General features: G+C 48.2%; 3 protein-coding genes across 5 annotated transcripts; 1 reads left to right on the forward strand and 2 right to left on the reverse strand.

Moving 5' to 3' along the window:
• The first annotated feature begins 76 nt into the window (after positions 1-76).
• Positions 77-3,673, forward strand: Scnm1 (sodium channel modifier 1). Of its 3 annotated transcripts, none has more exons than XM_075978207.1 (7): positions 77-358; positions 1,090-1,160; positions 1,380-1,468; positions 1,576-1,670; positions 1,771-1,859; positions 2,489-2,668; positions 3,524-3,673. In XM_075978207.1, exons 2-7 carry the CDS (start codon positions 1,144-1,146, stop codon positions 3,621-3,623), a joined length of 570 nt encoding a protein of 189 aa, XP_075834322.1. In that variant the 5' UTR covers positions 77-358; positions 1,090-1,143; the 3' UTR covers positions 3,624-3,673. The 3 variants fall into 3 exon arrangements, with proteins under 3 accessions (XP_075834322.1, XP_075834321.1, XP_075834323.1); XM_075978206.1 differs by lacking the exon at positions 77-358 and adding an exon at positions 452-688; XM_075978208.1 differs by lacking the exon at positions 77-358 and adding an exon at positions 759-776.
• A 485-nt stretch (positions 3,674-4,158) lies between these two features.
• Positions 4,159-8,822, reverse strand: Tmod4 (tropomodulin 4). The gene is made up of 10 exons (XM_075978204.1): positions 8,717-8,822; positions 7,603-7,765; positions 7,202-7,358; positions 6,698-6,814; positions 5,908-5,997; positions 5,643-5,773; positions 5,453-5,560; positions 4,972-5,115; positions 4,635-4,779; positions 4,159-4,276 (listed from the first exon to the last, which is right to left on the reverse strand). Exons 2-10 carry the CDS (start codon positions 7,723-7,725, stop codon positions 4,254-4,256), a joined length of 1,038 nt encoding a protein of 345 aa, XP_075834319.1. The 5' UTR covers positions 7,726-7,765; positions 8,717-8,822; the 3' UTR covers positions 4,159-4,253.
• Positions 8,823-10,777: 1,955 nt separating this feature from the next.
• Vps72 (vacuolar protein sorting 72 homolog) lies at positions 10,778-22,826 on the reverse strand. Its single transcript, XM_075978203.1, has 6 exons — positions 22,634-22,826; positions 14,953-15,105; positions 14,560-14,674; positions 13,079-13,255; positions 12,174-12,318; positions 10,778-11,343 (listed from the first exon to the last, which is right to left on the reverse strand). The coding sequence occupies exons 1-6, from the start codon at positions 22,748-22,750 to the stop codon at positions 10,956-10,958; spliced, it is 1,095 nt and encodes a 364-aa protein (XP_075834318.1). The 5' UTR covers positions 22,751-22,826; the 3' UTR covers positions 10,778-10,955.
• Positions 22,827-24,619: the final 1,793 nt, after the last annotated feature.

Consider the following 24,619-nt stretch of genomic DNA (forward strand, 5'->3'; position numbering starts at 1 on the left):
TGTCAGTCGCTGCCCCCCTCGACTTTCGACGCCCCCTCCAACTTCTCGCAAGCCTGATCTCTGACCTCTGAACCCTAGACTCCCTCACCAACTCGCTTCCCTCAGTGTGCCCCCACCTCCCGCAGCCAGGCCGCTGGGAGCGCCCCCATCCTCTCGGCTCCTAATCAGGCCCACCCCAGGTGGGTTGTGGCTGCGGGCGCTGAGCCTGAGGACTGCGAGAGCTCACAGTCCACTGAGACTCCCGAAGCCTCACTCCACATTGGGGTGTCCCACCCCGAAACGCCGGCTCCGCATTCAGGCTCCTGGTCTCCAAACACCTGGATCCTTCGAGATGCGCGGGCCTGTATTCAGGTGAACGGTAAGCTCTTCAAAAAAATAGGAAAAAATAATAACTAAAAGACTTCATTTCCCAAGAGGCAAAGCGTCCTCAGGGCGTCAGAGAAAATGCAGGCCCCCTCAGGGCGCTGGAGGCGGGTCTTCCGGCTCGCGCGGTGCATGCGTGGAAATGCATCCTCGGAAGTACAGGCTGAACCTGAAAAAGACAGGAAGCAGAGAAAGCGATACCCTACTCTTCCTACGGTGGCCTGAAGGAGAAGCGAAGTAGGAGAATTTATTATTTCTGGGACTCACAGTTGCGATGTCTTTCAAGAGGGAAGGGGACGACTGGAGTCAGCTCAATGTGCTAAAAGTAAGAAGCCCTAGTGTGAATCAGACCACGGTCAATGGTGGCTCACGCCTTTAATCCCAGCACTTGGGAGGCAAAAGCAGAGTTTGAGGTTCGAGGCCAGCCTGGTCTACACAACTAGTTCTACGACAGCCAAGAAGGCTATACAGAGAAACCCTGTCGCGAAAAACCAAAGAGAGAGGGAGGGGAGAAGAGAGAGAGAGAGAGAGAGAGAGAGAGAGAGAGAGAGAGAGAGAGAGAGAGAGAGAGACTGTGAGACTGCTCAGCTTCAGCTGCACTGTTAGGGGACCAGAACTGAGTGATGCCTCCTTCTTACCCTATGGTCTGCAGGGCCCCGTTCCATTTGACTCTTTATCCCTTTCATCCATCCCACTTTCTCATTTCTCCTGTCCTGCTCTCTGCAGAAACGACGGGTTGGAGACTTGCTGGCCAGCTACATCCCAGAGGATGAGGCGCTGATGCTGCGGGATGGACGGTGAGCGTGAAGGGTGGATCGAGCCTGGGTACTGCGATCAGAGGCTCAACAGACTTTTGTTACTGAGTAGTTCAGGAGTATGGTAGGATTCTTTGGTGGGAAGTGGCGATTGGAAGAAGTGCTTTGACAGGCGGAGCTCCTGCTCCAGCAGGAACAGCCCCACCGCCTGCTCTGGAACTCGCACGGGTTTATCATTCACTTCACTTCTCCTTTCCGTAGCTTTGCGTGTGCCATTTGCCCCCATCGCCCAGTACTGGACACCCTGGCCATGCTGACTGCCCACCGTGCAGGCAAGAAGCATCTGTCCAGTAAGTATAGGGGAAGGAGGGGAGGGAAGAATGATGGAGAATAAACTCTGGACTTTTAGTTTAGCAAAGCCCCTGCTGTTGTGCTTTGCATCCCCTTTGCTTTTCAGGTCTGAAGCTCTTCTATGGCAAAAAGCAGGCAGGCAAGGAAACAGAGCAAAATCCAAGGCAGCAGAAAGACCTGAAGACAGAAACCAAAGCTGAGGTGCGAGAGCGGGTCAGGTGTTCCGGCTGTATTGCGTGCTCCAGACCTGAAGGGACTTTTGCTCTCACAGCTCTGATCTGTCTCTTTCCGCCCTAAACAGGCGCCTTTGCTAACCCAGACCCGATTGATCACGCAGAGTGCTCTGCACAGAGCTCCCCACTATAACAGCTGCTGCCGGAGGAAACACAGGTCTGTGGACTTGGACACCCGAGTGGGAAAGGGTAGAAGGAAGTAGATGCCTCTAAAGTTATTGCTCTCCAAAGTGTATTCTGAGCAATACTAATATTTATTGTATTGTGGAGATGTTTAAAGAGAAATGAGGAGCTGGAGAGATGGCTCAGAGGTTAAGAGCATTGCCTGCTCTTCCAAAGGTCCCGAATTCAATTCCCAGTAACCACATGGTGGCTTACAACCATCTGTAATGGAGTCTGGTGCCCTCTTCTGGCCTGCAGACATACACACAGACAGAATATTGTATACATAATTAATAAATATTTAAAAAAAGAAAGAAAAATGATAGTTTATAACTTTTAAGATAAATTTTAGAAAGTGGAGACTAGTAACATTGAACTAGGTAGTGGTGGCGCACGCCTTTAATCCCAGCACTGGAGAGGTGGAGGCAGGCAGATCTCTGTGAGTTCAAGGCCATTCTGGTCTACAGAGTGAGTTCCGTGTCAGCCCTGGGTGCATAGTAAGACCCTGTCCCCTGTCTCAGTTCAGGAGCTCAGCTCAGGAAGCACTGCTCTGAGGGCTTGGGAGGCACGGTAACTGCTGCTTTCCTTCAATGCATTGCAAGACTTGGGTTCTTCTCTACACAGACCGGAAGCCCCTGCTCCCTCTGTCTCCAGTTCTCCTTTGCCAGCCCCAGAGGTTGGACTCCAGAGTGCAAAGATCAGTAGGGAACCCGAACCTAAGGCAGGATCGCATGCCAAAGAGTCATCTGCTCCCATGAGCCCCACGAAACGACGAATCCTGAACCATTACCTTACCCTTCGAAGGTTAGTCATCCAATCACATTCTTTGGGTTGCCTTCTTTTTCCCCTGACCCACCCTTTTCAAACCAATCCAGCTGCTTTTTTTTAATCACCAGTAACTTTTTATTTAAATTACATTTATTTATTTATGTTGGGGTACACTTGTGTAAGTCAGAGGGCGACCTATGTGGGGTTGGTCCTTTCTTTCTACCCTGTGGGTCCCGGGGTTGGGACTCAGCACTGTGAACCTTATTCATAAAATTCTTCTCTGCTGGGCGGTGGTGACACACACCTTTAATCCCAGCACTTGGGAGGCAAAGAATGATGTAGGATTCTCCTCTGTATGCTGTGAATATGTTTTATTACCTAAGTGGTTAATGAATAAAGCTGTTTCCATCAGTGGCTTAGCAGAGCAAAGCCAGGCTGGAAATTCAAACAGAGAGAGAGAGAGAGAGAGAGAGAGAGAGAGAGAGAGAGAGAGAGAGAGTAGGCAGAGTCAGGGAGACACCGTGTAACTGCTGAAGGCGAAAGATGCCTATTGCCTACCAGTGGACCACAGCCGTGTGATACATAGCTTGATAGAAATGGGTTAATTTAAGATGTAAGAGCTAGCTAGAAATACACCTGAGACATTGGCTAAACGGTGCTGTAATTAATATAGTTTCTTTGTGATTATTCGGATCTGGGTGGCCAAGAAACGAATGAGCAGTCTCCGCCTACAGAAGCAGGCGAATCTCTGAGTTTGAGGCCAACCTGGTCTACAGAAGTGAGTGAGTGCCAGGACAGACTCCAGAGCTACACTGAGAAACCCTGCCTCGATAAACAAACAAACCAAAAGACCTCTCTCCTCACCCATTGTCTTTTCTCTGATGTTTCCAGCTCGGGATGGGTCCCAGATGGACAAGGCCGATGGATAAAAGATGAGAATGTTGAATTTGACTCGGATGAGGAAGAGCCCCCTGATCTCCCCGTGGACTAACAACCCCTCTCCCCATTTCTTCCACAGATAAACTGTAGTTGGTCCTTGTTTGACCTTAGGATTTCAAATCTGTGCATCTCAGTCTGGCCACTCCTTTCCTGCAGTGTCCATGGCTCCATACTCTGACCCCTCCCCCACTCTACCGAAGCCTTGCCAAGCGTCAGCTGCATTCAGCCCAGTGCCCTATTAATAAGTCTGTCAGGAGGAGGTCCCTGCCCTTCGTGTAGTCTGACTCCCTCCCCACCTCCACCCTCAGTCCCTTTCCTTCAGCTCACATGTGGATGGCCAATGGGCACAGGAGCTCTGGCCACCTCTGTCTGCAGAGAGCACTGCGGCCAAGTGCCCTGGGAAGAGACTGAAGCCATTGGCAGATTTATGGGGAACACAAGGAACAGAGCTTCCCCTCCTCCTAGTAACCTGAACCTCCCTGCCTGCTGATCCCCAGAGTATAAATAATCCCTTGATGAACTGGCAGTAACCCTTGAGGGGTAGCGCCAAGATTCCCACCCCAACCCAAGGAAGGAGACAGGCGGCGTGAACAAAAGGGATTTTATTTACAGGAAAGGGAAGAGAGATGAGGACTTATGTGTCCAGGACTCTCATCTCTTGTTAGCAAAAGGAAGGGTGACACTATCTCTTCTTTTGCTGGCGACCTGTAAAGGGAGAATGGTGACACAGCTTCATCTCTTGTTTTGGCAAGGGTGTGTTTCTCTTCCCCTTTCCTTAGACTATCAACTGCTGCCCCATGCCACCTGAGGGGCCTGTCCCATGTTAACAACAAATCAAGAACACACTGGGAAATAAGAGGACGTGTTTCTGGGCGGTACTGTCATGCCGAGCTCCCACCCGCTTCTCTACAGATGTGTGCTGGGGGAAGATGGACTTTGTATCTGTTTCTCACTCATCCCTCTCCGCGTGTGTGCCAGCTCCCCAAGCCTCCATCACTAAGTCTGTTTTCAGTCCCATCTCAGCACTTGCCCTCGTCTCTACACGGGCTCCACAGCTACTTACGCAGCTCGTTGTTCCGGGTCATGGCCTGGGCCGCCCGAGCTCGTGGTCCCTGTTGTGTAAAGTGGTACCCGAAGCGCACAATAGAGGGACACTGCTCTAACACAGTGGCCATTTCCATCTCCACTGCATCACCAGGCCATTGGCGCTGAGGAGAGAGGCAGAAGCTGTCAAAAACCTATGGTTCTTCAGCCCAGCCACGGGCCTCCGGGAAGTTGAGAGGCTTGTTTTTCTAGAGTAGGTGAAGGGAGTGCTGGTCCCCTTGCTGCCCAATAAGCTGCCCAGGGAGGAACTCAGTGGGTGTTAGCTGGATGAGTGACCCTGGGGAAGGAATGCTGACCTGGTTATCTACACGGAGCTCGGTAAGAGTGGCATTCTCCCGAACTGCCTTCAGCACAGCCATGAGCCCTGTGCTGCTGATGAAGTTGGATTCAATGTTCAGGCTCTGGAGACTACGGTTCTCACGCAACATGTCAGCTACCGCCTGGGTGGTAGGGACTTGTGTTAGGGTTGGGGACAGGTTCGCAGGTGACTGTGGAGAGGCAGAAGGGGAACAGGAGGGACACAGCCCTTTGCAGTTCCCTGAGGAGCCAGGGTTGGGGAGTTGGTGAAAGCGTGAAGGTTAAGATCACTGGCGGGATCAAGGCTACTAGAGAAGGTTGTTTTTTGGGGAAAATGCCTTGGAACTTCAGAGTTGTGAGCCAGAGAGGTAAGGGTACGGGATCTCTGAGGGCTGCCATATAACTCATGATGGGAACAGCCCTTGCCAGGAGTGCATGGCAGGGTATGGGAAGAGGACTGGGGACAGCAGCCAGCCTTACATTGGCGATGGGGTCACCACTCTTTGTGGCCACCAGACTGAAGCTCCGGACATAGGTGTTAGTCTTCATTGCTTCGCATAACTCACTGAGCACGGGTATCGGGATGTCCTAAGGGACACAGGATGGGGACTAAAGATCCTCATGCCTCCTCAGCTATTCCTGCTACAATTTGGGGATGGGAGTCAAATACCTGTATGTTATTGAGGTTCACTTCCTCCAGCTCTTTGTCATTACTCCGCACTCTCTTTAGCATTTCTTCAATGTTTGTGGGATTTGGGGGTTCATCTGGTACTGGCTTATACTTGTCAGGCTGTACCACACCTAGTGGGGATAAGAGCCAAGAGGGAACCCCAACATATCCCTTACTCCATCTCCCCACTGGCTCTCTAAACCTTCATGCAGCATGTCTCACAGTGGAGCCTCCTCAGCCCCCAGAGCTCCCCCAGCACACTCACTGCTAATGCCTTCGGTGTTACAGATCTCCCCGCTGCAGATGGCATCGTAGTATTGCTTGTTGCTCATCAGTGTGTACATGCCCAGGATGGCTGGTGAGGGTAAGCAGAAGGACATGGCAGTTAAGGCACCTGCCACAGGCCTGCCTCCTGCCTCCTGAAGCAGTTCCACAGCCTGACTGTCCACTCTTGCCGAGTTTCTCACCCTCCCTCAGCTCCAGGAGTCTCTTCCATGCACCTGCCTTGGAGTGATTTCTAGAGCCTGAGAGGGCTCAGGGAGCCCCTTGAGGAGCCGCTAGAGGGTGAGGCCTGTCTGCAGACAAGATCCTCTGCTGCTTTCAGCCTCATCTGCCTTCACGATCCCTGGAAGGTTACTCCTGGGATGTTAACTTATTAAATTAAAAAAAAAAAAAAAGAATGAACCAGTGTACAAGCAAACAAATAAAAGTTAAAAACCGGGCTGGAGAGATGGCTCAGAGGTTAAGAGCACTGGCTGCTCTTCCAGAGGTCCTGAGTTCAATTCCCAGCAACCACATGGTGGCTCACAACCATCTGTACTGAGATCTGGTGCCCTCCTCTGGCGTGCGGGCATACATCGAGGAAGAATGTTGTATACATAATAAATAAATCTTTAAAAAAAAAAAAAAAAAAAAAAAAAAAAAGTTAAAAACCACTGCCTTAGGCTTTCTCAGATGTCCATGTTCTGGCTTGGACTTTTCCCTCTAGTTCTGTATCAAGGTAAAGATGGTACAAGCCCCATCCTCCCACCTTCCTTGACTTCCCGGCTGCCCACCTGCAATGTCGCACATTTCAGCATCTGTAGCATGGGACAGTGCCTCCTCCAGCTCGGGCTCCAGCGTAATCTGCTCCTCTGCTGGGATTTCTCTCTTGGGCTGAATATAGGGTTTCCCTGATAGAGGGATGAAGGACAGTTCGGGAAGAGCATCCACCTTCCTTTATTTATATGTGGGGTCAGACTGAAGCCTGAATTCTCCACAAGCACAGGACCCTTGAGCCCTGTCCTCTCCACTCTGGTGAGGCAGCGTGTGTCTGCAATCCCAGCATTTGGTAAACTGAGCTAGCAGTCTGCTAGCTCAGGGCCAACCTGGGCTACCCAGTGAGATCCTACCTCACAAAAAAAATTGGAAACAAAAATCGAAGAGGACAAACTAGCATGCAGGTGTCCAGCACCGGAGTTCCTGATAGACGGTTGCCAGAAAGCGGAGGGGAGCTAACGGAAAGGTGCCAGGGACAGCCATTTGCTTCCTGTAGGGCATAGATGTTAGGGTGCCCGTACCTTTCTTCTCGCCAGTGAAGGGCACCAAGTCATCACGTTCCTTGACTTCCAGTGCCTGCTGCTCCAGGTACTGCAACAGGGCATCTCGGTCTAGTGGCCCTGTTGGACTCTTCTTTGTCTGGTCACGTTGTCTCAGTCCAGCTGGCAGGAGCATATTCTTAGGGATGAGTTTTGGGGAACAAATCAGGCACTCTCCAGACATCTTTTCCCTGGCCCTTCTAGGATTCCAGGTCCTATTGGTAGCCCCGGTCACAGCCACCCAGCATCCACTCCTTCCCGCATGTGCGGGATGCCTTGACCCCTGTGCTGGTTCCCTAGCTCAGGCCCTGGTCTCAGCCACCCAGCATTTACTCCTTCCCGCATGTGTAGGGATGCTCCGGTCCCTGTGCTGGTGCCCCTACCTCAGGGTCCATTTCTTGTAGCTCACAGTCCAGCTGTTCCAGCTCCTCGGGGCTCAAGGTCCTTAGGATCTCATCTTCATCTATGTCTCTGTATTTCTCCAGTTCCTTCTGATATGATGACATGGTGGCCCCTACCCCCTCCCCACCGTGCGACACTCACAGCCTGGAGGGATATGGGAAAAGGTGTTGAACATGGATACTGAAGACACAGAAGTCCAGCCATGGTTAGAACACTGAGCTAGACACCTTGGAGACCAGGGTCTACTGGGGACGGAAAGATTAGACCGTTCATCGTTACAGTTTCCTTCCTGGTTCCTGCACTTTGCAGCCATTCTGGCTGGGGAGTCTAAGCTCCAGGCTGAGTCTGTGCACCCACTGTGATGGAGAAAAACTGACAGGGCCCTCCTCTACTTTACCCGACAGTGTCTCTTGCCTTGACACAGCTGCTGGAGGCCCTGCCAGCACAGTGGCTGCATGCCCAGTTCCCACTGAAAGGTAGGAGGGGGTGACAGAGAGCTCCAGGGAAATTCCTCCTCTCTTCCCCAACACCCAGGCCTCTTCCAAAACTGGTAAGTGAGGAAGAATGGCTGGGTTGGATTGGCGGCCTCTTATGCTATTCTCATTTCCTCCTTTATTGTAAAGGACCAAGATCTTACTTTTTGTATTTGCTAAAATTCTAAACTGTGAGGGGAAAGTAAGGCTTAGAAGCTGGGGCACTTCCAGATTGGGAGAAGGGCAATATGGCCTCAGAAGGCATTCGGTTCCCATAATCTGTCACCAGAAAGGTGACACCAGAGCTCTGGACAAAAACAACAAAGCCTTCTAAATGGGGTAGTGGGACGAGTAAGCTTGCAGCCTTTCACTGTGTGAAGAATGCTCCCGACCTCTACATACACATCATGCTTAACATGGAAGATGATCCTGAAAGGGGGACATTAGCAACATAAGCCGCACAGAGTCAGGACAGGGACGTCACAGAAACACACAGAGTGACAGAGGCAAGGACACACCAGCTCACTTCCCCTGGGGCCACTCTTCCTTCCTATCACCCACCAGGCCCTCACCCAGAAGACCCCTCTTTTCCCACCCACCAGTCCTAGCTGCCACCTCTCACCTCCCCTTGTCAGTTGGTCCGTCTGTTCTACTAGGGCACCGTCCGGTCAGCAGGAGGAGTCTGGTGCCGGGGGAGAGAGTGGGGGAACAGTGAGCTCAGCATTTTATTATTTTAGCTCTGGCCAGGTGGGGAGTGGTGGGAGGTCACATATACACAGACCCCATACCTTGCCCAGCCCTGAGAGCCTCTAGTGGCCAGCCCCAGCCATGACACCTTTTCTTCCCCTACGAGCAGAGTCCTCCAGGGGAGAATCAGATGACTCCCACTGCCGTGGTGCCTGCTCCTGCTCAGTTCAAAGCACCGAACATGGGGTGGTATGTCAGTGCAGCCAGACAGTGCCTCACACCCGTATTCCCGCCACACGGGAGGCTGAGGCAGGGCTGCTACAACACGGAGAAGAGCATGAACTATAGCAAAACCTTTTATTTTTTGTTTGTTTTTGTTTTTCGAGACAGGGTTTCTCTGTGGTTTTGGAGCCTGTCCTAGAACTAGCTCTTATAGACCAGGCTGGTCTCGAACTCACAAGAGATCCGCCTGCCTCTGCCTCCCGAGTACTGGGATTAAAGGCGTGCACCACCACCGCCCGGCTTTGTTTTTGTTTTTTAGAGACAGGGTTTCTCTGTGTCGCACTGGCTGTCCTGGAACTCACTGTAGACCAGGCTGGCCTCGAACTCACAGAGAGTCACTTGCCACTGCCTTTCAATTGCTGGAATTAAAGGCATTCGCTACTACTGCCTGACTACAAAACATTTTTTTAAAGAGGTGTGGGAGCTAGAGATGGCTCAAGTGGTTCTCTGCTGTGCAATTGTGAGGACTGGAGTTGCCATTCCTATACCTACATAACAAGCTGGTCATTTCACACATGTTGTACCCCAGCTTCTGTGGGCGGCAGAGACAGGATCCCTGGAGGCTGCTGGCTTCTGATAGCCTAGAAAGCATGGCCCCAGACTCAGGAAGAGAAAGAATTACAGAAGACACTGGTGGCATCTGCATGTGCGCACCACCCACAAACACACACTCTCTCAAGTAAGGATTTTGATTTGGTATCTAACTTTAGTTGAAAGAACAAATACTTTAGAATTAAATATGGACAACCCATGAAATGACATGCAGTGCGAGATGGGACCGTGGATCATATGGCAGGGGACAAACACGCCATCAACCAGAGCTTAAATGAGAGGGAAGTTTACTGGGAAAGGGGGGGGGGGAGAGAAAGAGACAGCAGAAAGAGAGCGGTAGTGGGCGGAGCCTGTCTCTTAAAGGAACATTTACACCTAAGTAGAGTCAGTACCAAGGACAGGATCAAGTTTACATTTGCCTAGATAACAACCCGGGTAAGTATAATAAAAATATGTGACAGGATCGAACAAAAGCATCTTTATGAAGTCAATTACTTTGTATAATACATATGTACTAATAAAAGACAGAGCAAGGACCGCAATTTCGCCTCTAGGCCTAGCACTTGGAAGGCTGAGGCTGAAGGACTGCCTGAGCCCAGGAGTCTGAAACTACCCAGAACAATTTAGTAAGAACTTCTGTTTTAAAAATAAAGAAACAAGGCCGGGCGGTGGTGGCACAGGCCTTTAATCCCAACACTCAGGAGGCAGAGGCAGGTGGATCTCTGTGAGTTTAAGAACAGCCTGGTCTACAGAGCGAATTCCAGGACAGCCAGGGCTACAGAGAAGCCCCGTGTGGAGATTTGAAAAAAAATAACAAGGTGGTTTGAAAGTTCATAAAAAGTGCTATAAAACAATAAAAAAGATATAGGGACAGGTGTGACAGCCAAAACAAATTCTAGCACTTGGGAGGCAAAGGCAGGGAGATCCTGAGGCCAGCCTAGGCTAGGTAGAGACCCCTGTCTTAAAAAAGAGAGAAAAAAGAAGAGGAAGGGAAAGAGGGAGAAAACATACAAGGCTGAGGGGGTATCTCAGTGGCGGACCATTTGTCCAGCATGAACAATGCCACGTGTTCAACGCTATCACAAACAAAACTAAACAACTCAAATATACCTATACTCTAACACATTCATATCTTGCCTCCAACCCTACACACCACACAAAAGGGATTTTGCCATTTTATTAGAATTGAAAAAACAACAAAACAAAACCAGAATGAACTAGGGAAGGAAATGATTTAAAACAAAAAACAAAACCCAGAGCAAAGATGAGCGAGGACAAAGGGAACAGCGGACCTGTGAGCCCAGGTCGGCAGAAGAAAGACGTTTCTAAGGAGCAAGCGTCTACTTGATGACAATTTTCTGCCGCAAGGCCCGGGGCCCAGAGCCAGGGAGTGGCTCAGGGGCTGGGGGACCGGGGCCGAGGGCCGAGGCAGTGGGTGGCAGTCCATGGGCAGTGATGTACTTCTTGTAGGCCTCACGAATGATCTTGAAGGCTCGAGCAGTGGCATAGGGTATGTCTGTTACAGGGTCGCGGTACAAAGCTGGACGGTGGGTCACTGGGCAGACCTCCCGCACAGGGACCTTCGGGGGGCGCCCTTGGGGGAACCACTCTTCAAATGTTGCATCATCACTAAATGTGATGAAGGTGCGTGAGCAGTGAGCAGGAGCGCCGGCGGCTCCAGTCCCAGTGTGCGGGGTCAATGCAGAAGCTGCAGGAGCAGGATCAAGTCTGAGGGCAAAAGACAGAAAATACAAAATGCTGAGGAGAAGATAAGAGCCAGAGAGAGGAAGAAGTCAGGCTGGGTGTGGTGGTTCATGCCTGTAACATCAGTATTCAAGAGGTGGAGGGAAAATGATTCCCTGAGTTTTAAGCCACTGCAGAGACAACAAACAAAAACAACAACAAAAAGCTGGACATGGGGCTGGAAAGATGATTCAGTAATTAAGAGCACTGGCTGCTGGGCTGGAGAGATGGCTCAGAGGTTAAGAGCACTGACTGCTCTTCCAGAGGTCCTGAGTTCAATTCCCAGCAACCACATCTGATGCCCTCTTCTGGCCTGCAGGAAGAACACTGTATACATAATAACTAATGTTTTTTTTTTTAAAAAAAAAAAGAGCACTGGCTACTCTCCTGAAGATATGGGAGCCCAAAGTGTAACTCACACCATTTTCCACTCCAGTTACAAGGTATCTGTCCCCTTCTTCATACTCCCAAGCAAAACACTGATACACATTTAACATGAAATAAATAAAATAAAAATGCTAGGTGGGGAGCATGCATTTAACTCCACAGGCAGATCTCTGTTTGAGGCCAGCTTTGGTCTACAGAGCGAGTTCAAGGACAGCCAGGGCTGCACACAGAAACCCTGTTTCAGGAAACAAACAAATAAAAACTAGGCATGGTGATTCACATTTGCGATCCCAGTACTAAGTAGTAAAGAGAAAGACACAGGTAGATCATGAGTTTGGGACTAGCCTGGGCTACAGGAAGGGATGAGATCTGAGATGTGCGGTGAGCAGTGGGATGGGGGAGAAGCCAGGGGCACGGGAGTTACTCACCCTTCCACATCCACATTCTCCTCCTTGGGACCGGGCTCCCCAACGAGTGGCACCGTCATTGAATGGTAGGTGATGATTGGCCCAGGGCACTTCCGCTTCTTGTGAACCTGCTTCTTTTTGTCAGCCTCAAGCCTTTCATAGGTCTCTTCAGGGGCAAAGGAGAAATGAGGAAATGATCAGTTTTCCTTTTCCCACACTCTAGCTCTGGCTCATGGTCTATTTAAGTTACATTTATGTATTTACGAGTGTTTATATATGTATGTGCGCACACATGCAGAGGTCAGAGGGAACTTTATGGAGTCAGTTCCCTGCGTATATCACGTGGATTCCAAGGATCAAACTCGGGCCAACGGGGATGTTGGCAAGTGCCTTTACGACTGAGCCATCACAGATCTCATGGCCCTGTCCTATGATCTTACTTATCAATCTAATCACTGCCACTCTGGCACAAGTCCTTCCTTTCTCAAATACACACAGGGTCCTTACTCACTCAGTACGGGAAGAATCTCAGGTAGGCAGAGGCCTTGTGATAGGAACCCCTTCATTCCTCAGCATATTCCTTCCAACCCCACAGCCCGGCAACCTGCTCTTCACCCCAACATGACGACCAGACAGTGTGTCCAGTTCTCAGCCAAGATACAATTCCTGAGGACAGTTCCCCTTGTTTGTCTGTGAGGGAGACATGCTCTCCTCAAGTGGCTCTTGCTGGCCTTGAACTCACAGAGATCACCTGTCTTTGCCTCCCAAGTGCTGGATTAAAGGCGTGCACCTTTAATAGTTGGGACTATTAAATGTGAACCTTCTAATTATTCTGCCTCAAATCTCCATTCCTCTGATCCTGCAGGGGTCAGCTTTTCTCCTGCGGCCTCAGTGTCTCCACCTCCTTTCCTCAAACCACAACTGACCTAGCGATCGTAAGTTCAGCTCCTCTGTGATCTTGGCCTCCCTGAGCAGCTCTTCCTGGGTGAGTGGTCGATCACAGTGGGGACCCTTCCGCCTCCGCGACTGTCCCTGCCTCTCTTGAACCCGAAGGAAAGTCTGCCGCGTGTGCTCGGCTGTAGACTGACGCATAGACTTCCGACCTGCAGGAAGTGAGATGGGAAGAAATCTTTCAATTCATTTCTGTAGTCTCTCTCTCTTTTTATTTTTCCTTTCTTTTCTTTTTTTTCTCGTTAGACAGGCTTCCAACAATGTAGTAGCCCTGACTGTCCTGGAACTATGGAGGCCAGTCTGACCTTGAATTCAGAGATGTCCTGCCTCTGCATCTGGAGCAATGTGATTAAAGACATGTGCCATCATGCCCAGCTAAAAATTAAACAAAACAAACAAAACCAAAAAACAAACTCAACCATTTAAGCTTACAAAAAATATGAAGGTAAAAATTAAAAAAAAAATTTAAGCTTATAAAAATGTTAGCAAGCATAATAATGTCTGCAGCCTTTAGTCACATCATCTATTGTAAACATCACACCCTGTTTCCTTCTGTAGATTACTATTTTTTAATGACTTAAGAATTAAGTTGTATACAGATTTTCTTAAATATTTTAGTCTTTTTATTTTTTTGTGGTATTGGGAAGTAAGTATGTCATCACTGGTTAAATCTCCACACCTTTTCATAGTTATATTTTATTAGTACCTTAACCTTTTTTATTACATTCATCTATGGGGGGGCAGCTCATGTGGAAATCAGAGAATTTTTAGGGCTTGGTTCTCTTTCCACCATGTGGTCCTAGGGACAGAACTCAGGTCATTAGGCTTTGCAGTGAACACCTTTATCTATCAAGATATCTTCTCAGCGAACACCTTTACCTATCAAGACATCTTCTCAGCCCTCATATTTTTTTTTTTTTTTTGATTTTCGAGACAGGGTTTCTCTGTAGCTTTTGGTTCCTGTTCGGGAACTAGCTCTTGTAGACCAGGCTGGCCTCGAACTCACAGAGATCCGCCTGCCTCTGCCTCCCGAGTGCTGGGATTAAAGGCGTGCGCCACCACCTCATATTTTTTTATTTTGAGACATTCTCACTAAACTGTTGGGTGGCCTTGAACTTGAAATTCTCCTGCTGCAGTTTCTGCGAGAGAGTTCTGATTACAGGTCTGCACCATCAGGCCCAGGTCTATTTCTAAGAATAAGAATTTCCTGAGCTGAAGAGCCGGCTCAGTCGCTCAAGTGCTTGCTGAGCAATCATGCCACTGCAGCTCAGACACTGGCACACACGTAACAACCCTCCCCCAGAGAATGGTACCTTTAGCTCTTCTGCTTCTGCATGCATCTGTGCACACAAGTGCACATACGCTCAAGTAGGCACACGTATACACGTCGACAGGATCCTCCTTACACACAGTAGTTATCACCTTAGTAAACGTAACGCAGAACATTTTAACTCACTGTCAGAGCCGTCTTCCTGTAGCTCCAGGGGCAGCAGTGCCTTCTCCTCTCTGGCCTTCTGAGAGCTACTTGCTGGAGTGCTGACCTTTCGAGGCCTCAAGCTTTTTAGAGGCTCCTGGGGACAAATTAGAATCAGACACAAGAAAACATAAGAGATAAGGGTAAAGGTGAGGACTTTATCAGAGAAAACTAGCACCCAGTAAGAGAATACAATTAAGGTAGTCCAAAGAGCACGACTTTAATCCCAGCACATGGAGGCAGAGGCAGGCAAACATCCTTGAGTCTGAGGCCAGACAGGGTTGCACAACAAAAAACAAAACAAAACAAAAAAACCAACCCACCCCAATCCCCCCCACACACACACACAAAGGTTTCCAAAAGGTTCCTTTGTACCTTATAGGCTTTGGTGACAACCCTGCGCTTCCTTCTGGGCTCTTCTGCTTCTCCGTCACTGGATGGTTCATCTCCTTCATCAATGTCAAAGTCGGAGTCTACCTCATCCTCCGTATCAGACTGGTCCCCCTGATACTCATCATCTCCAGATTCCTGAGGACAAGGGGAGATGAGAACTGGCGGGCACTGTACATATTCTTGGGGAGGAAGTGGACTAACTCACTCCCCTGACAGGAACTCTTAGAGTCTTTCCTACTTATCTTTTCGCCCCCACGACAAAGCCTTTCTAGATGATGGTTCCTAGTGAGTACCACTGCCTTCTGGTGTTACAGACAACTGGCCTATATCAACTATAATACCTTATTAATCGCTGGGGATCTAAAGGATGTGCTTTGGCCTCATCTACTGAAGGATAGGACACAGTTGTAAAAAGAAGTTGAAGCTGAGCCATGAGTCATGGTGGTTCATGACTAAAGCCTAGGCAAGAAGACTGCTGTGGGTTTGAAGGGAACCTGGTTACACGGTGAGGTTTGGGCAGCATAAGCTACAGAATGAGTCTTGAAACAAAACACAAATAAATAAATAAATAAGTGTGTTCTAACACAAGGAAATATAGATATAAAATTCCTTGGCTAGTTAGTGGCTCAGGTCAAGCCTGGGTTAGAAGAGATGCTAGTCCCCAAACAGCTAAATAGGGGCTGAGGACAAAGTTCGGTTAGTAGAATGCTTGTCTAGCATGAATGAGCCTTGCATTCAATCCCCAACACTGCATTGTCTGGGCATAGGGTTGCACAATTGCAATCTCAGGCTAAGTAGGTGGACGCAGAAGGATTACAAGTTCAAAGTCATTGTGGGCTGGAGAGATGGCTCAGCGGTTAAGGGCACTCACTGCTCTACCAGAGGACCCAAGTTCAATTCCCAGCACCCACATGGCAGCTACAACTGTCTGTAGCCCTAGTTCCAGGGGCTCTAATACCCTCATACAGGCACAACACCAATGCACATAAAAATAAAAAATTAAAAACAACAATAACAAAAAACAAATTCAAAGCCGTCTTTGGCCATGTTGCTAGTTTGAGGCCAGCCTGAGGAACATGGAACCTTGTCTCAAAAACACAGAAACTGGGGCTAGAAAGACAGCATTAACTGTACTTTTGGAAGACCCAAGTTCAGGTCTAGGTACCCACAAAGCAGTTGACAACCACCTATAACTCCAGTTCTAGGGTACCCTACCTCTTCTAACATCCACGAGCAGTATATACATTTGGTGTAAAAACAATCATATAAACAAAACATCCACCACATACAGAAAATAAAAATTAAAAGGCATACACTTTTAATAAATAAATAAAAAGGGCATACACTTCTAATCCCAGCACTCAGGAGGCAGAGGTAGGAGGATTTCTGTGAGTTTGAGGCCAGCCTGGTCTACAAAGTTCCAGGACAAGCAGTGTTTTTATATAGAAAAATGCCGGGCGGTAGTGGCGCACGCCTTTAATCCCAGCACTCGGGAGGCAGAGGCAGGCGGATCTCTGTGAGTTCGAGACCAGCCTGGTCTACAAGAGCTAGTTCCAGGACAGGCTCCAAAACCACAGAGAAACCCTGTCTCAAAAAAAAAAAAAAGAAAAGAAAAATCTGTCTCAAAAAACCAAAAATAAATAAACAAAAATAATAAAAAATAAAAAATAATACATGAAATAAAACTAAGAACCCCTACATAGATAAGAACAAAATCAGCCAAATGTGGTGACAGATACCAGAAAGGATCGTGAGTTTGGGGACAGTCTGGGCTACGCTTCTGCCTGGAACTACAGCTCAACAGTAGAGTGCTTTTTTAGCATGTGATAGATCCTGGGTTCAATCCCTACTGGTATTTTAAATAAAAAACAAAAAAACTGCAAACTGGGCATTAGTGGCACAGGCCTTTAATCCCAGCACTCAGGAGGCAGAGGCAGGTGGATCTCTGTGAAACCAGCCTGTTCTACATAGTGAGTTCTAAGACAGCCAGACCTACTTAGAGAATCCTTGACGCAAAACAACAGTAACCTTCTATGGCTATCGCTGATTGCAGCCGCCAAAATGAAATTCAATCCTTTTGAGGCTTCTGACTGAAGCAAGAACCTCAAATGGCTTTTTAGTGCACCTCACATTCGGAGAAGGGCCATGTCTTCCCCTCTTCTTTTTGGTTTTTCAAGACAAGGTTTCTGTGTGTAGCTTTGGCTGTCCTGGAGCTCACTCTATAGACCAGGTTGGCCTCGAACTCATAGAGATCCACCTGCCTCCCAAGTGCTGGGATTAAAGCGTGTGCTACCACAGACCAGCTTTGTCTTCCCCTCTTTATAAGAGCTGAGACAGAAGCACAATGTTCAATCTCTGCCCATTCAAAAGGAGCATGAAGTTCAGGTTGTCCGGGGACACTACAAAGGCCAGCAGGTTGGCAAAGTGGTCCAAGTGTACAGTGAGAAATACGTCATCTACACTGAGTGCAGTGAGAAATACGTCATCTACACTGAGCAAGTGCAGTGAGAAATACGTCATCTACACTGAGCAAGTGCAGTGAGAAATACATCATCTACACTGAGTGCAGTGAGAAATACGTCATCTACACTGAGGGCAGTGAGAAATACGTCATCTACACTGAGGGCAGTGAGAAATACGTCGTCTACACTGAGTGCAGTGAGAAATACGTCATCTACACTGAGGGCAGTGAGAAATACGTCATCTACACTGAGCAAGTGCAGTGAGAAATACGTCGTCTACACTGAGTGCAGTGAGAAATACGTCATCTACACTGAGGGCAGTGAGAAATGTCATCTACACTGAGCGAGTGCAGTGAGAAATACGTCATCTACACTGAGCAAGTGCAGTGAGAAAAGGTTAATAGCACAACTGTCCATGTGATCATGCTCCCCAGCAAGGTGGTTAGCACCAGGCTAAAGCTGAACAAAGACCACAAAAGATCCTGGAAGGGAAGCCAAGTCTCAGCAGCAGGAAAGGAGAAGGACAAACACAAGAAGAAACGATTGAGAAGAAGCAGGAGTAGTGTCTCATATACAACTTCCATTAAAGATGCTTAAGTTAAAAAAAAAAAGTTGCAAATCAGAACAGCCTGGTAGTCCAAGAGTCTAAGCTTTAGACTCCTTTACAAAAAGCCAGAGGCTGTGAAAGTTTTCTTCTCTTTCTTCAGGATTTTATTTATGTGTGGGTGTGCTGGGTGAGTGAAGGCCCTACAGAGTTCAGAAGACAGCACGCTGGGCACTGAGTGCAGAAAGAGCAGCAGGACATTCTCTTCAGCACTGAGCCATCTCTCTAGGCCCTGGCTCTGTTTTTCTAAAGACAGTCTCATGGTAGTGAGCCAGATGTGAGCTAACTGAAGCTTGCTGAACCTGTACTACCCTGAAGGACAAAAAGGACATGAGTCTTGATTTAATACATGGTAGTGTTTAAAACAGCCAAGGGGGAGGAATGAATCACAGGTAGGTGGGAAGGCAGACACACGCACAGCTATTTATGGAATAAGGACTTAGACCCAAGCACAGAGTTTCCCCTGCTACGAAACTGTATTATAGCCAGTGAGATGGTTCAGCAGGTAGAGAAGCTTGCCACCTGGTAGACAAAACCAATGCCAAGACACGTTGTCCTTCGGCTTTCACGATTAGGGGTGGCACACGACCCTCCCCACAAACGACAGAAGGGGTGGCACATGACCCGCCCCATAAACAAATGACAGAAAGGAAAAGAGGAGCGCGTTAGCTGACTGCTCTAGTTCCAACAGTGACTTCTCTAGGTTCAAAAGAAGTCTAGCATTTTCCCAATGGAGAAACGTATTTATTGTATGTGGATATGCATTTTGCTGGCATGTGTGTATGTGCATGTGTAGGTGTGTGCCTAGTGCTCAAGGAGGCCAGAAGGGGAATCAGGGAATCAGATCCTTTAAAAGTAAGAGTTATGAATGAGCCAGGTGGTGGTGGTGCACATCTTTAATACCAGCATTTGGGAGGCAGAGGCAGGCGGATCTCTGTGATCTTAAGGCCAGCCTGGTCTACAGAGCGAGTTCTAGGACAGTCAGGGCTACACAGAGAAACCCTGTTTCAAAATACCAAAGAACACAAAAAAGTTATGATGGCCGTGAACTATCATGAAGGTGTTGGAAACCAAATCCAGGTCCTCTGCAAAAGCAGCAACTGCTCTTATCTCAACTCCAGCCCCTTGGAAAATTTAAATGTCAAAGTAATAAACTTATAACTCAATCTGTTGGCCGGTGGCTTCACCCCCCCCCTCATCTGACCCATTGCTGATCATCACTGCTGAGGTAGTTACTGAGAGAAATGTGTTCTTCATCTGTGTTGGGACAGAAAGCCATTTGAATACTACTATGGACGACGGAAGCCACTGAGGATGTGGGGTACGCACATGGAATGTTTGAGAAAGTTGTGGGTATTAGAAGGGCTAGGGTACAGAACCTCAAGTGCAACCTGAGGTAGTACTGGTCAAGATTTAAATGGCAGCTACACTGGAAAGGGGGGACATCACTTGATGAGGGGAAGTCAGCTGTACTGGGCACCTCAAGCAGTGCTCGCTCTTCAGTGATTCAACTAGCGGATTAACTGTGGTACACATGTTGCCAAAGCAAGCAAATAACAAACGGTTGAAATCCCAAGCCCGCCAGAGTTCAGTCCAGCACAAATGAGCACTATTCTTCTGAGCCACTGTGTGAAAGACTCTCAGAAGACATTAACTCCCTCAGCCCTGCTCTAAGCCACATCACAGAGTGGTAGATCAAGTCCCGAGTGGGCCCAATCTGATGTCTCTACTACACTGTGGATTTAGTGTCGCAGCACTGGGCTCCTTTCCAGAATGCTCTCCATCCACCAAATCCATGATTACTTTAGTTGAACCTCATGGAAGGAAATAATGAGAAATTCTCCCAAGAATTTAACACTAAGTAAGTTTGCCTTTCTTAATACACTGTATACTTCAGTCTTACAAAAGGACAAATTCAGTCTGGCTGCTAGGAAGCTCACAGCTATCAAATGCCATTTCCACCTTAGCATAGATTCTTGGCACAATTACTTCTGATTTTTGAAGAAAATTAATATTTTTACTTAGTCTAAAAATTTCATACATTAATACAGCATATTTTGTTCCGCTCATTTTCTATTTTTATCGCTCCTAATTTCCTACTGTAACCTTTCTTAAATCCTTCTTGGAAGCATAAAGTGCACCTATTAAATAACATCTCATAAAATGACAGGAACAGGAAAATGAATCTTGGAGGAAGGATGAAGAGAGATCTATTTTAAACTAGTTTACTAAAGCTGTGCACATAGAAGCTCCTAGTTAGTCATAAGGTCTTGTCTACTCTTCTTCCAAAAATCTCCCTTCCACCCTACAACACTGTCCCATACCCACCTTCTTCCCACAGTGCTGGGAAATGGAACCCAGGTCTTCAGGCACACTAAGCAAATTAGCCCTGAACAACAGTGACATCCTCAGCTAGCCTTTGTCCATGTTTCTTTTCTGCCTCTGCCCTCTTTAGGCTTATCTCATTAGTTACACACACACACAGTCAGGACGGAACTGGAAACAGCCCAGGTGGCCTGGAACTGGAGGCGACCCAGCTGTCCATCCCCCTGAGATTACCAGCCCTAGAGTAATCTTTTTTCCGTTTTATTTTTAATGATGGAACTTTGATGCCTCATCTCAGACCTCTAGATGAGAAGTCAGCCTGCTTAATGCTGCCTCCCTGTCCCACAGAATCTGACAGGAGACGGCAGGGGGACACCGAGGGCAGTGACAAGTGCCTGCAATTCCAGGACTCAGGAGTCTGAGGCAAGAGGCTGCCTCAACTTTGAGGTTGGCTAAGTAACCCCATTTTAAACAAACGACATAAGGCCAGGCACAGTGATGCACGCCTTGAACCCCAGCAGTCAGAGGGAAAGGCGGGGAATTTCTGAGTTCCAGGACAGTCTGGTGTACAAAGCGAGCTCCAGGGCTACGTGGAAGGTGGTACTCCTGGGAGGGGGCACCTAAGCTGGGCATAGAAGGAGGGATGTCTGTGAGGCCAGAGTGGTCTACACAGTGAGCTCCAAGACAGTCAGGGCCATGTAGAAAGTGAGTTCCAGGACAGCCAGGACTGTTACAAAGAGAAAAACCCTGTTTCTAAGAAACAAAACAAAAAACCCAAAACAAATCCAGCTGAGGTCTACACCCTCTAGCCATACCAATCTTTGTTCTCGCAGAGAACAAAAGCAGACGCCTTGGTCTCAGGCCAGGACTCCAGGGCCTCCACACACTCTGTTTCATCTTCTTCTCCCCCACTCTTCATCCAACCAAGGTCTGCTTTTTATAATGTCCTCTGTTTAAATTTCCCTGTGAGTGCTTATCCTTCCCCACTCTGGGGCCTTCATATGGCTAGTGGGTAAAGCAGTTTGCTGTCCAACCCTGACCACCTGGATTTGATGCCTGGGGCTCTTAGGATGGATGGAGACATCGAACTCCCGCAAGCTGCCCTCTGCCCTCAGAGCATGCACACAAAATATAATGCAATTTAAAACACAAAACGCAAACCTCTCACCTGTTACCATACATAACATCTCATGTTTCCCTGATTTTAAGTCTTTATCATAAAGTATCTTAGTTGAGTCAGGTAGTTCTGAAACATGCCTTTAATCTCAGCACTTGGGAGGCAGAAGCAGGTGGATCGCTCTGAGTTTGAGGCCAGCCTGGTCTACAAAGTGAGTTCCAGGACAGCCAGGGCTACACAAAGAAACTCTGTCTCCAAAAAAAAAAAAAAGTATTTTAGTTGACTGAAAATCCAGACAGTTCCCCTGCAGGATAGAGTTGGTAATACAGGATTTAGGGCTTACTAGGCAAGTGGTCTATCACTAAGCCACAAACTATAGTCCCAACTCCAGGACAGTTTTTGTTTTTGTTTTGTTTGTTTGTTTGTTTGGTTTTTTGGTTTTTCGAGACAGGGTTTCTCTGTGGCTTTGGAGCCTGTCCTGGAACTAGCTCTGTAGACCAGGCTGGTCTCGAACTCTCACAGAGATCCGCCTGCCTCTGCCTCCCGAGTGCTGGGATTAAAGGCGTGCGCCACCATCGCCCGGCTTCCAGGACAGTTTTTGATGTTTTCAAGGAGCACACCACGACCTATCATATATGGTACGCTGACCTGGGTGCTCAACATATATTCAATCAATGAATAGTTTCTGTTAATAAAAATTTAGCCAAGAGTCAGCCCCGGACGTAAAAAAACCGAACTCTAGTGTTACAGACCTTACAAACCAATCAGAGAATGAAAAGAAGCCAAATTTAATTAGACCGAAATCTTGTTTCTATGATGGAAAATAAATAGGGATTCTCTTAGAACAGCCAATAAAAGGGTCATCTAAGAAAACAGTACAGGGATTTGAAAGCTGCAAACGGAGTATGCTAAGCTTCTGTTTCTGAAGTGGTTTCTTCTTGTAAATAACCCGACAGCAGGACAAGGAAACTGCAAAGCCGACACACAGACACAAAGACAGAGAGACACACACGGTGTTCCTCCCGACTCCGCCGTGCAGGCAGGAGCATTAGCTCTCAGAACACCTCTCTACTCCCCGCCCCCTTCCTCTTTGTCCAGGGTTTTTCCCTTCGAGCCTCCGCTTCCTCCCTCCCTCTTCCTGGGCCCAGCTCTTGCCTCTGTGAAACCCCCGTAAGTGGTCTGGTAGAACTCATCTTCCTCCTCGGCTTCCAGGAGCCCGGAAAGCCGGTTCCCAGCGGTCTTCCGAGGGGCCCGGCCCCCCGCCAAACTCATGCTGCCCACGGAGACAGCGCTGCCATCCAGCAGCCCCTAGTCCAGCGCCGGTGCGCGGAGATCGGCGCTCTACACTAGTTCCTGCGGGCGGCAGCCAATGGTGGAAGTCCGGCGTTACAGGCAAAAGCAGCCGAGTGTCGAGCGGTTCCAAAGCCAGCCTATAAGCCTTCTCCTCCAGGTTGTCCTAGCCACTCTTGGGCAGAGCCTAGGGACAGTATCAGGAGTTCCCCTCCTCGCCACCCGCTTTTTTGTTTGTTTGTTTGTTTCAGACAGGGTCTCATTGGATAGCCCCGACTGGCCTGGAACTGTCTATGCAGAGCAGGCTGGCCTCCACCTCATACAGAGTCTCCTACCTCTGCCTCCTGAGTGTTGGAATTAAAGGCTCCGGGGCAAGCTCCTTTCCCCCAACAGATTTTTATTTTTTTATTTTTTCGAGACAGGGTTTCTCCGTAGCTTTTTGGTTCCTGTCCTGGAACTAGCTCTTGTAGACCAGGCTGGCCTCGAACTCACAGAGATCCGCCTGCCTCTGCCTCCCGAGTGTTGGGATTAAAGGCGTGCGCCACCACGGCCCGGCTCCCCATCGGATTTTAATTCTGCTACCAGGAGCCTTTCTAAAAATCCTGGCTTTTTCACTTTCTTCCTCTAAAACTCCAATGACAATTACTCCTATACTCTCAGCAACTATAGGGTAGAAGAATCACAAATTCAACGCATGCCTAGTTAGCACAGTAGAACTGTTTCAAAATTTAAAAAAATGAAAAGAAGGCTGGGGATATAGCACAGTGGAAGTGTGCTTGTTTAGCGTACATGCTCCCTGAATTTTATCCCTAGCATGTTCAAAACCAACATTATTGTCATTAAGACCAGAACCTGAAGCCTGCTGGTGGTGGCACACACCTTTAATTCCAGCACTAGCCAAGCAAAAGCAGGTGGATCTCTGAGTCCCAGGCAGTCAGGGCTACTGAAGGAGTTCTGGGACAGCCAAAGCCACACAGAGAAACCCTTATCTTGAAGCAAACAAACAAACAGAACAGAACCTTAAAAGCAGAGGTGGTGGCAGGCATCTGTAACCGCTAGGACTTGAATGTCTGAGGCAGGAGGATCACAATTTATGGCCAGCCTAGGTAACCATAGGACGTTTTTGTTGTCAGGTGGTAGCGGCGCAGGCCTTTAATCCCAGCACTGGGGAGGCAGAGGCAGATGGGTCTTTGTGAATTCAAGGCCAGCCTGGTCTACAGAGCTAGTTCCAGGACAGCCAGTACTGTTACACAGAAAACCAAAAAGCAAAAGCAAGTTTTTGTCTAAAGAAAGAAAAACAGCAACAACCCACAAGCAACTAAGTTCCTGGCCTGTACACCTTTTTAATTCCAACACACAGGAAGCAGAAGCTAGGGATCTCTATGAGTTGGAAATCTACATAACAAGTTCTAGGTCAGCCAGGGCTACAGAATGTGACCCTGCCTCAAAACAACAATTACAAAAGCAAACAGCAGCACCACCAACAAAAGCCCAGTGTGGTATTTGAGACTGATAATCTCAGCGCTTGGGAAGGAGACTGAACTGGAAGAGCTGGACAAAACAAAATAAATCCATAGACTTAGCCTGAAAGTCTTGCAGTAGCGTGACTCACACTACTCTCAGGAAAGGTAGCTGTCCGTTTCTGAATGTCCCATTTTTCACCTGTAAAGTGAGACGTGATTGTTAAGGTGAAGGGTTGTAACTCTTGTGAACTGTTTAGCACAGCTTTAGTAAGTTTATAGTGAACATTAGCAGGAAACTACCATTAGCATAAACTTCTAGGTCAGTGATTCTCAACCTGTGGGTCGCAATGACCCTCTCTCAGAGGTTGCCTGAGACTATTAGCAAACA

The sequence above is a fragment of the Microtus pennsylvanicus genome, chromosome 7, assembly GCF_037038515.1.
Source record: "Microtus pennsylvanicus isolate mMicPen1 chromosome 7, mMicPen1.hap1, whole genome shotgun sequence".
Taxonomy (NCBI): Eukaryota; Metazoa; Chordata; class Mammalia; order Rodentia; family Cricetidae; genus Microtus; species Microtus pennsylvanicus.

Excerpts from the sequence above, each read along its gene's own strand:
- Tmod4 (XM_075978204.1), bottom strand. The coding sequence starts at position 7,725 with ATGTCATCATATCAGAAGGAACTGGAGAAATACAGAGACATAGATGAA. Across the intron at positions 5,998-6,697 it reads TGAAATGTGCGACATTGCAG|CCATCCTGGGCATGTACACA; the intron begins GTGGGCAGCCGG and ends TACCCTCACCAG. Across the intron at positions 4,780-4,971 it reads AGCTCCGTGTAGATAACCAG|CGCCAATGGCCTGGTGATGC; the intron begins GTCAGCATTCCT and ends CTCTCTCCTCAG.
- Scnm1 (XM_075978206.1), top strand. The coding sequence starts at position 638 with ATGTCTTTCAAGAGGGAAGGGGACGACTGGAGTCAGCTCAATGTGCTA. Across the intron at positions 689-1,089 it reads GTCAGCTCAATGTGCTAAAA|AAACGACGGGTTGGAGACTT; the intron begins GTAAGAAGCCCT and ends TGCTCTCTGCAG. Across the intron at positions 1,469-1,575 it reads AGGCAAGAAGCATCTGTCCA|GTCTGAAGCTCTTCTATGGC; the intron begins GTAAGTATAGGG and ends TTTGCTTTTCAG.
- Vps72 (XM_075978203.1), bottom strand. The coding sequence starts at position 22,750 with ATGAGTTTGGCGGGGGGCCGGGCCCCTCGGAAGACCGCTGGGAACCGG. Across the intron at positions 15,106-22,633 it reads CTTACGGGGGTTTCACAGAG|GAATCTGGAGATGATGAGTA; the intron begins GCAAGAGCTGGG and ends CCTTGTCCTCAG. Across the intron at positions 12,319-13,078 it reads GCTGAACTTACGATCGCTAG|AGACCTATGAAAGGCTTGAG; the intron begins GTCAGTTGTGGT and ends TTGCCCCTGAAG.